Source organism: Rhodamnia argentea, chromosome 2 (genome assembly GCF_020921035.1).
Source record: "Rhodamnia argentea isolate NSW1041297 chromosome 2, ASM2092103v1, whole genome shotgun sequence".
Classification (NCBI taxonomy): Eukaryota; Viridiplantae; Streptophyta; class Magnoliopsida; order Myrtales; family Myrtaceae; genus Rhodamnia; species Rhodamnia argentea.
The window spans coordinates 33650713-33661233 of NC_063151.1; the positions used below are offsets into that span (position 1 = coordinate 33650713).

The 10521-nt window shown below is 38.8% G+C and overlaps 1 protein-coding gene across 4 annotated transcripts; it reads left to right on the top strand.

Moving 5' to 3' along the window:
- Window positions 1–1307: 1307 nt before the first annotated feature.
- On the top strand, window positions 1308–8830 carry LOC115734262 (protein phosphatase methylesterase 1). 4 transcript variants are annotated; one of them, XR_004014632.2, is made up of 14 exons: window positions 1309–1534; window positions 1656–1740; window positions 1865–1935; window positions 2267–2381; window positions 2513–2592; window positions 3772–3856; window positions 3964–4044; window positions 5614–5708; window positions 5832–5882; window positions 6511–6591; window positions 7445–7517; window positions 7601–7678; window positions 8364–8522; window positions 8562–8830. XR_004014632.2 is itself a non-coding variant. In XM_030664969.2 (13 exons), exons 1-13 carry the CDS (start codon window positions 1416–1418, stop codon window positions 8409–8411), a joined length of 1062 nt encoding a protein of 353 aa, XP_030520829.1. In that variant the 5' UTR covers window positions 1309–1415; the 3' UTR covers window positions 8412–8830. The 4 variants fall into 4 exon arrangements, 3 of the variants coding, with proteins under 3 accessions (XP_048130724.1, XP_030520829.1, XP_030520842.1); XM_030664969.2 differs by having other exon boundaries at window positions 8364–8830; XM_030664982.2 differs by having other exon boundaries at window positions 1310–1534; window positions 8357–8830.
- Window positions 8831–10521: the final 1691 nt, after the last annotated feature.

Genomic DNA, 10521 nt, shown 5'->3' on the forward strand with positions numbered 1-10521 from the left:
TATGTCAAAATATCATAAAAAAATTTTCCAATAAGAGCCCGAAATATCTTTATTTTCTTGAATAAGGGCTTAAAGTGCCTTCATTGATTCATAAAAGAGCTTGACCAGTGGTATTCTCATCATTTATTATTTTGATTTCTTTTTCTCATTTTTGTTGTTGTGATTGGCGATGGTCTAACAAGGGCAGCCCTCACTAGATCGGGCGAGGGCTCACCTCACCTAGGGCCGTCAAAGATGGCCTCGGCTAGGCAAGGGCAAAGGTTGCCTCCGCTAGATCTAGCGTAGGCCGGCCTTGCCTGTGGCCAACAAGAGTAGACCTCTCCAGTAATCAATATGGCTGAGCACCAGCGAAAAGGAAGGAAAACAAAAAGAAAGAATAAAAGGAAAACAATACAAAAAATGAAAAAAATAAAAATAAAATAAATGATAAGAATGCCCTTGATCAAACTATTCTTTGAAATAACGAGGGCATTTGAGATTCTCATTTGAGAAAATAAATGCATTTTAAATTCTTATTTAGAATTTTTCGATATCATGATGGACCGTTAAAATATGTTTAATTCATTCATTTTTGTAAGTAATGGTTTTAAAAAAAGATGTTCTTCAAATCTTTCACTTTAATCCCTCTATTTCCATGACCACTTAAATCCCCTTTTTAATAGCATAATCCAGGTCTAATTGGATGATCAAGCGAGGGTAAGAGATTTAGGCCCCGTTTGGTTCATGATTGGAAATGAGCATTGGGGCTCTAAAGTCTTTTGGTCAAATGCAAATGGTGTTTGGTTCATTTTTTAGCTCACATTGGAGAGATGCAATTACATCTCAAATGCTCTCCAAAGTCCTTTAGCCCAAAGTACTTCTAGAGGTAGAGGTACTTTGAGCTAAAGAACTTTTGCGAAATGCAATTAATTTTTTTTTTATTTTAACTTTGTCACCTTTGCTTGCCGCCACCCGCCCGCCCGCCCCACGCTGCCGGCCTCCGCCCGCCAGTCATTGGCTACCCGCTCGCACGCTGCTGCTTGCCCGCCCGCTGTCACCTGCCGCCGCCCTCCCGCCGTCCCCCGTCTCCCCCCCCTCGGGCAACCCCGTAGCATATTTTTTTCAAAAAGTAAAAATACTTTACAAAATTCGTTTTTTATCAAATAATATTTATGTCACAGTTGTTTTCTAAATGTATTTTTAAAATATATTTTATCAAATATTACTTGTATTTTGAAAAAATCTTTAATCAAAGGTATTTATATTTACTCAAAGTTTTTTGTTCAAATGTCGAATCAAACATGCCTTTAATGTCACCGTAACCTTCCCTTAGAAAAGGCCCCCCCGTAAACCAGCGCGCTTCTCCACGAGACCCTTGAAGCGAGCCATCTAAAGCTTGATCGTCTTCTCTTTCTCACCGATCCTTCGATCCAAAAATGGATTCGTCGCACCTCGGTGCTGTTCCTGAGGACGATGCCTCGGCAGACCAAGGCCAGCCTCAGAGCCAGCAATCCGCTTTCGCTTTCGCTTCTCTCCCGCACCGCCCTCCTTCTCAGTGAGCTTCTTCCGACTCTCCTTCGCTCGCTCTGCGCTTCGATCGTCTCGGCCTTTCTTAAGGGTTAGATTGTTTCCAGGAGATGTTGAAATGGATCTTTTTTTGTCTGTTCGATTGACAGGAGTTCTCAGAAGAAGTACTCGCCTGTCGGTTGGAATGAGTATTTCGACAGAGAGGAGGATCTTGTCATCCCAGAATCAAATGACGTGAGTAATCTGTCGAGTAATATCAGATTCGAGGTTTTTGTGCTTTGCTTTTTCTTTGTGTTGTTGATTCAATTCTTCTTCTTCTTCTTTTTTGTTCTTGTTTTATTTGCGCTTTGGATTTTAGAGCTTCCATGTTTATACGGCCGGGGAAGAAGGACCAGTAGTGTTTTGCCTTCATGGAGGTGGCTACTCCGGGTAAGCTCCCCTCTGGTTTCCCCAAGAGATTGCTCCTGAATTTAGTTCGTTAGTGAATTTTTCCTTTTTCTTGAAAGAATCATCCTCTGCATGATCGAGTCATATGTACGTATTGTTTCCTGCTATTTTGCTGAGGATCACAGCTACATTTGTGGGTTGGTTTATTTAAGACGATGTGCATAGAACCGGGCCTTGCTCTATACCCATTACCTTTTCCCATCATCTATTGATTTTTTCGATGTTTGTTCGCAGCATTGAATTTTAGTTTACGTACCTCATTCATTTTGTTAATATGGACTGTGTATTGATTTGGGTTTCTTGATTTGTCTAGGCTTTCATTTGCATTATCTGCTAGTAAAATCAAGGAGAAAGCCCGCGTAGTTGCAGTGGACTTGCGAGGACATGGCAAATCCTGCACAGAAAATGAACTTGACCTATCAATTGAGGTATAAATTGTATCTTTGGTTTTTGGATGAGGACTGCTTTTACTTCACCTACTGGCCTGTTAAATCCTAAGTTCCCTTAATGTAAATATAGCGTGTACTCAAATTTGAATTTGACGCATTTGATTTTCCAGACTTTATGCAATGACGTTCTGGCTATTTTAAAGAGAATGTATGGAGAGTCACCACCTGCAATTGTGCTCGTCGGCCACAGGTTTCATATCTTTCTTTAGCCTTTTCAGACTCTTCAGAAATCACGGTCCTAAGGGATATTTGATTGGTGGAAGGGCAATGTACTTTTGAACATTTGGTGGGTCTTCTGCATTATAGATTTCCTTCATTCCTCAGTTCTTTCTGTATTTGTGAGTCACCATAACGTGTAGGCACTGTTGTGTTTGACTCGGTTTGTTACTAGTTAGTGTGAAATTTTACCGATTGTAAATTGGTTAGCCATTTCCATGAAGTATGAGAGCTGGCAGGTTGGGTGGGAATACATATGGAATCTCTTGAAATATGTGTGGGGAACAATGAGAAAGGAGTCATGAAGACTGCCTCTGGTTTTTTACTTAATTTGTGCCCTAGAGCGAGGAGTTGTAGTGCAGTTGTGCTTGAAACACTGGTAATGGGGCGACGAGTCTGAGCAGGGGTAAGGTTTGTACAGAAATGGGGGACTATGTCTATGTTCTATGATTTTTCTTAAACAATCATGGAGCAAGTTTAAGGGGTCAAAATACTTTTCTTTTCTTTTCTTTTTTTCTCATTTACTTTGACCATTTACATTGACCTTGGACTGAGAATATTGGGTGGATTATCCTGTGAAATGATTATCAGGAAGTTTACTCTCTAATGACAAACTTGGGCAACTCCATTGAGGACCTATAAAAGGTGTGCTAAACTGGGATTAAAGCTAGCATAATATTTGGATTTGAATAAGTCTTCTTCCTATTTGGAGATACCATGTTTCCTACTTTAGTAGAAGTAGGATATCATGTGTTAATCAAGAATTACCTGTTTTTAACTTAGAGTTGGGTGGTTGTTGTTCATTTTGCTAGTCCACCATAGTGGTTGGGCTAAGGCCTTTTGATTTATCCTGGCTTGCGAATACTCTTCATTGGGTCAAAAGGAATCGTTATTGTTCATTTATAATAAGGTGGTTTATCCTGGCTTGCGTATACTCTTCTTCGATGTGGTTGATTTGTCCTATCTTGCTACCCTGCCTTTATATAGTAGGCCCTATTGCATACGCTGCATGAAATGAGCATTATGATTCTCACTTGTCAACTTCAGTTATTTGTTTATATCATATCATTTGAAATATTGGAAGCTTGCATCCTTCAGAATTCTACTTTCACCCATTTTTACCTTAGTGGGCTGATTTGTGCTTGTTTAACAGTATGGGAGGCTCTGTAGCTGTTCATGTTGCTGCAAAGAAAGCACTTCCTACCATGGCTGGGCTGGTTGTTGTGGATGTGGTGGAGGTACAATACTATTCATTGCTTTGTGTGGTTTGTAACTGGGCAATGTAAGATATCCACTCTTTAAATTACCTATTGAATGACAGCAGATTGACAAAGAGTTGTTTTAGGGTACAGCCATGGCTTCATTGATTCACATGCAGAAAATCCTATCAAGCAGGATGCAGCATTTCTCTAACATTGACAAAGCAGTAAGTTTGGATTTCGTTTTATTTATCACCTTTACAATAACTTGTTTCTCTTTGGTGATGCTCCTTTAGCTGAGGTTCAAACTCTTTTCCATGTATTTTTTTTTTTTTTTTTGGGTCAAACTTTTCCATGTAGTTACTTGTGATATATTCCTACTTCTTTTGGCTGTGGCCTTAAACTAATGACGCATCTCTTGGAAAGATCGGAAATCTAGGGGCTGCATAAGTTGGAAATAGACATGTTTAACTATGAAAGACGTCACATTTGATATATCTTGGACCATATAACATCCAGAATCTGTTAATCAGGGAAACTTTAGTATTATTCAAGTTCGTGAACCAACATAAAACTGTTGAAACATGTTGCATGACAAAAAAGAATGACAACAATGACAGTGAAGATTAGCGGAGAAATACCATTGGCAAGGATCTTCTCTAAACTCAATCCCATTTTGTGCAGTCTTTTTGTGCGGTAATGCTCCTCTGATTTTTTTTTTTACTAAGCATACTTCATGCCAATTAAAAACTGCTACGGCGTACGCAAGATGATCTACCTGGAAAAGAGCAGTTCATTTCCTGAGAAATATTTGAGTGGCATAAGGTTGATAGAAAAAAGTTCTAATGCAGTGATCTCAGGTAGTCAAAATCGCATTTTCATCTAAGATCGATGTGAGGGTCATGAAATCATATTGTGGGATCGAATCGTAAAATCCTGAGATTTGACAATATACATTATTTAATCAATCCTATGAAAAGCCTTAACAAAGCTAGAAAAAATCATGAGGTAATTTCCATAACCCGCTATTAGAACCCGTGCTGTGAAGAAAATGAGCTACAGATTATGAAATTGCATTGTCAAGATATACAAATGCGATGAAGAGCCCAATTAAAAGATTTTGAATACGATCATTTGTTTAGGATGAAAGAGCTGAGACTATCAAGTAATAATTTCGAAAGGGAAATCATGATTTCTTTTATTTCAATCAGCGGATAAAACAAAGCCACATGATTACCATCTAGTTAACTGCAGTGTGACAACCTTATTTTGTTCAGTTGTTAGTCTCACATTCTATCTTAAACTTTGGTGTTTTTCTTCATTTGCTTATAATTAAAAAAAAAAGGACAAAATTAGTCTTCATCTGAGCTCGTACCAGCATAATCAGGAAGGCCACGTAGCGAAAAGAAAACATGATGTCAGAGAGAGAGAGAGAGAGAGAGAGAGTTAATCAGCAAATAGATTAAAAGGGAAAAGAGTGACTGTCTTTTAATTTTGGGTTCTTGTCTTTTCCTGAAATGCACCGATTTATCACAGGGATCATTCTTTACTTTTTGGGGCTTGGACTTTCTAGCCCCTGAAAATAATTAAAAAAGGGGCCCAATATTGTTAGAATCGTCTTTAGAATCACTTTCAACATACCAACACGTGATTTTAGCTCGATCTTAAATACTCTACGTTTTCTGAATGAGCTGACTCGTTCCAACATATTTGAACTCTGAGGTCAATCTCAGATTCAATTTGTGAGTTTAACAGGATTGAGTAATTTATTCTGTCTTTTCCTTTTCTTTCAATAGGTTGAATGGAGTGTGAAAGGAGGCTCTTTAAGAAACATCGAGTCAGCTCGAGCATCAGTTCCCTCCACTTTGAAGTATGATGACTCAAAGAATTGGTATTGTGTAACCATCTGGAATAAGATGTTCTATTATGTTTGGTTCATTTAACTTTTTTCTTCTCATATCTCATGCGGTACCTAGCCTAACAAGCACTATCACATTATGATTTTCTTATGCAGTTACATTTACAGAACACGGCTCGAAGAAACAGAACAATATTGGAGAGGCTGGTATTATTTTCTCCATAATTCTTGTTGGAAGTAGCAGTGTAGCACTGCTTTAGTCGTTTTGATTACTTGTGGGTTCTTGAGGTATGGACGAGTGGAAGTCTGTAGGGAGTATGCCTATAGCGACGTCTTTCGCTAATAGAACATGTTTCATGTAAACATGAGACTAGCCTTATTCTTCTTCTGATACTAGCACTCTATCAATAAGTTTTCAATCAGAATGAACGCAATATTGCGGTATTTATGCAAGTGGATTGTGAAATGCAATTTGATTTTCTAGTTTGAATTGGTTGTACTATTTTAATAGGTGTGTTTAGCACCAAATCATATTTCTTTGTTTCTACTTTATTACCTTGTCAAATTTTGTCTCATGGAGTTACTCCTTTTTACTTTACCTTATCAATTTTTGTCAGCTTGTGTTGCTCCTGTAGCGAAGTTTATTCTTGTAAAATCTGTTGGGAGGCTATCAAAATGGGAGCATGTACAATTACAGGGCGGGAATCCAACATTTGCTTTAGTCTCTGTTTGTGGTGACTGTTCGAAGAATTTGTGGATTGAGAATCGTATCCATGCTACTGCTGACTTCACCTGTTTCAGCATGTGCTTTAAAAATTGCTTTATTGTGTTGCAGGTATGAAGGCCTTTCAGATATTTTTTTATCATGCCCAGTCCCAAAACTCTTGCTTTTAGCGGGAGCTGATAGACTGGATAGGTTAGTTTTAATACATTTCAAATGAAATCATTTTATATCCATTGTGACATATATATCTGTATTCTTTACTTCTATAAAACAGTATTCAGTGGGCAAACTCTCTTGTTATTATTGCTTCTAAGTTCACTATTTCGTTGATGTTTTTACTTGCAATTGTATTCATTATCACAGTTATGGAGCCATATTAAGAAAATAACTAGTGAAGTGGTCTATATAGCTAGAGACAAAAAATCGGAGGTGTTTAGGAAGGGTGGAAGTACAAAATGAAAACCATCCCATCCAATTTCATCTGGGTGAGAGCCGCCTTGCCCACAGCCTGCAAGGGTCGCTGGTGACCCACATTGGCCTGAAAAAAATCACTAAGAAAAAGGAAAGGAAAAAAAGATTGGAAGCAGCTTCGCATTTGATCTTATCATCTCAAGGCTTCTTAGAGTGTTACATCCTTTTTGATCTTATCATCTCAAGGCTTCTTAGAGTGTTAAGTCCTTTCTCCAAACAGGATAAACTTTTCGACATTTAATTCTCGCGTGTGACGATGTGGGCTTAATAATAGCACTGCAGGTTTTTTCTTTATATTGCTTCTCATCATTTGCGGTGTTTTTTACTATCTTTCGATAGCCCATATACACTTATAACTTTGCTGTGATAAAAACATCAGAATACGTAACGAACTCTGGATACGGGAATCTTCATTCTGCTACATTATTTGATTGGACTGTTTAGGTTTTTCCTCAAGGAAAGCTGATTTGGTGAATATATCTCTGTTTGGACCTGACAAATTCATTGCAGTTGTTTAGTCTGCTTCATCCCATTGTCGTACATGTTGATGAGGTTTTAGTTGTTGTCATAACAGATCTCTTACAATAGGTCAGATGCAAGGAAAGTTTCAAATGGTGGTTGTCAGGCATACTGGCCATGCCATTCAGGTTTACATGACTCCTTAATGTTAAATTGCTTTAATCTTAGATTCGTCTTTATGAAATTAAAAATTTCGTTGGGGACCATACAGGAAGATGTACCTGATGAGTTCGCTAGTCTGATACTTAATTTTCTCTCTCGCAACAGAATAGGCCCTCATGGAGTCCAGGTAAACAACTTTGTAGAACGTTTAGCTTTTTGCATTTTCAGAGTTGAGGCATTGTTACTACAAATCTCTTTACACCAATTATGAGGACGAGCTACCTGAATGATGTAGAAACTAATGAATTAACTTGCATAGCGCATGAAAAAGAAAATTGGGAACTCATTTGAAGTTGATGACTTTGTTTGATCTATTAAATACTCTTTGAGGAAAAGAACAAACAATAGAATACCAGAACGGAGTCAGCTGTAAATGCTGCTGTAACTCGTGGTGTCAAATTTACTAGCATGGCAGGAAATCTGTCCTGGCCCAGCTGTGACTCAAACTGGTAATTTTAGTTCTGGTTGGGTCAGAAGATTCAGTTTTCAGGGTCGGGAAATCTGCAGCAGTAACCTGTTCAGCCGGGGAAAAACCCGCAGCAGTTGACCTGGTAATGTTAAAAAACCCCAAATTTAGGTAAAACAAAAGGGAAAAAATATAGATTTCCGGAACTAGATCTCTTTGAAATAAAGTCGAATCTGACTTGGTTATCAAAGAGAGATGCAGTGAAGTGAATTGACCAATCGCTTCTTGGGTTCAAGCCGCCATTGACTGCCACTTTTAGCCGACCCGGGATGACCATATTAGTATTTCTCGTGCATTAAGTTATTAATTGCCACAACATTTTCCTGTTATTTACTGCAGATCCCAGGGATTCGGTCATGGAAATCCTGAGTGTAGAGGGCCTTCAGTGCAATAACCTCTGGTACAAAATAACTTGATAATCATGTTACATCTTGAGTTTATTCCTATTCGCTTTGTTCTTTGTGGAAATGTGGAAGTGGGGATCCGACAGCTCATATGGAGGTTAATTTGCATAGAATTAGGAGTTGTTATTATTGGTCTCATCACTTCATCATGTCCACAAGTGATGGTCTCACATCTGGGAGTTGGTTTTTGAAGACGCCTCAAATAATTCAACCATGGAGGTGTTTCCGATGTGTCAAATGCCTGGTTCTTGTAATCAAGTAAATGAAGGCTACAGTTTCTAGCTCGTGTTCTGTGCATAATCTACTTTTCTTGGTATTTAGTCGGGAAGTTCGCTAGCTTCGTCCATGTTTGGGGATTTCATTGATCTCACCGCTTGCTTTTACAATGTTGCTCTGCCGGTTCCACAAATGTACTCCGCCATGACAGGGTCTATATCTTCTTGTTATGCAGCCTTATATTTTGCTATTATGTAGGTTTGGACTGTTTGGGTTCTAAAAATCTCCCACATGCTTATTATTAGACAATCACTTATTTACTAATCTCGTGCGGGGCTTAATTTTCATTTCACATCTCATGGAATATCCTTTTCGCTCCGCTTAGCCATATCCCCCTTTTGGGGGTATTTTAGTGATAGGTTCTATAGGAACTGGACGATTCTATTTGGTCAAATACCTAGCGACAAACTCCTATGTTCCTTTCATTACGGTATTTCTGAACAAGTTCCTGGATAACAATACTAAAGGTTTTCTTATTGATGATATCGATATTTTTAGTTCTAGAACTCATCAAGATGTGATGCGGAAACAAGTACACTCAGGTATTTTCACGTTATAGAACGTTTGGTCAGGCATCATCCCAACACGTTCAAGCAAAGTATTTGCCTTCAATTCAAGATAATGTGTTGAATATTACACTGTTTGTTCTCGCATGGTTGAACTTTTCCTTTGTTGATGAAAAGCGAAAATTGTCAAAAAAGTCTTAAATTTATTGCACTTTTGTCAATTTAGTTCTAAACTTTTTAAGTTTACCAATTTAGTCCTAAATATTTTAATTTTTTGTCAATTCAGTCTTAATTTTTTTTTCATTTGTATCAATTCAGTCCATTCGGCAAGTTTTGGCCAATCGGCATTGATGTGTCGCTGACGTAGCGATTTTTAATAATATTTTGATATTTTTTCAATTCTTCTGTTCTTTTTTTCTCTTTTCTTTGTTTTTCTTTTCTATTTAGGGTCTTCTCCTTCCTCCTGCCATGGAGTCCTCGAACATAGCCAGTGGGCCGCCGGCGCCGGCACCGCAGTCGCTGGGCTACGTTGGCGCCGGTGCTGCTGGGCGAGACCAAGCCATGGCTAGGCGAAGTGCAGCCTCACCAGATCTGGGTGTGTTCCTGTTTATGTGGGTTTGGGTTCTGGGTCTGAAAGATTCTTGGTTTTCGATCACGATGGGAAGTTAAGTGAGGAGGAACATGATCAAATTGCAGAAACTCGAAACTCGACCGGCCCCTTTCCGCGACAAGAGGGATGGGTGTTGATTCCACGTGGGACCTTACTGGCTTATTCATGGCGGACGAAGTGGTTTAGTGAACGGAAGGAAGAATGAGGACGAATCTTGCAAAGGGAAAATCTCACTTGCCGTCAAATTCTCTTTGTTTGGACGCTTGTGGAGAAGAAATTGTTTTAGAGAGAGAGAGAGAGAGAGAGAGAGAGGAAGTGAACCATCGCCATTCTTGTCGAGCAAGCTGAAGGCTTCCTTGAACTCGAAGATCTTTCAGAGTCAGAACCTGCACCCACACAAACACGAACACACCCAAATCTGGTGTGGCTCCGACTTGCCCAGCGACACCGTCGGCGCCAGTGGTTCACCAGCTAGGTTCTCCACTGGTTGGTGACTCCATGGCTGGAGGTAGGAGGAAACCCAAAATAAAAAAGAAAGAGAAAAGAAAAGAAGAATTAAAAAATATATATATTATTAAAAATTACCACACTAGTGTCGGTCGACTAAGATTTGCCGGATGGACTGAATTGGTACAAATGTAAAAAATTTAGGACTGAATTGGCATAACATTTAAAAATTTTATGACTGAATTGGTGAAATTAAAAGGT

Excerpts from the sequence above, each read along its gene's own strand:
- LOC115734262 (XM_030664969.2), top strand. The coding sequence starts at position 1,416 with ATGGATTCGTCGCACCTCGGTGCTGTTCCTGAGGACGATGCCTCGGCA. Across the intron at positions 1,535-1,655 it reads CCGCACCGCCCTCCTTCTCA|GAGTTCTCAGAAGAAGTACT; the intron begins GTGAGCTTCTTC and ends TTCGATTGACAG. Across the intron at positions 1,741-1,864 it reads TCATCCCAGAATCAAATGAC|AGCTTCCATGTTTATACGGC; the intron begins GTGAGTAATCTG and ends TTTGGATTTTAG.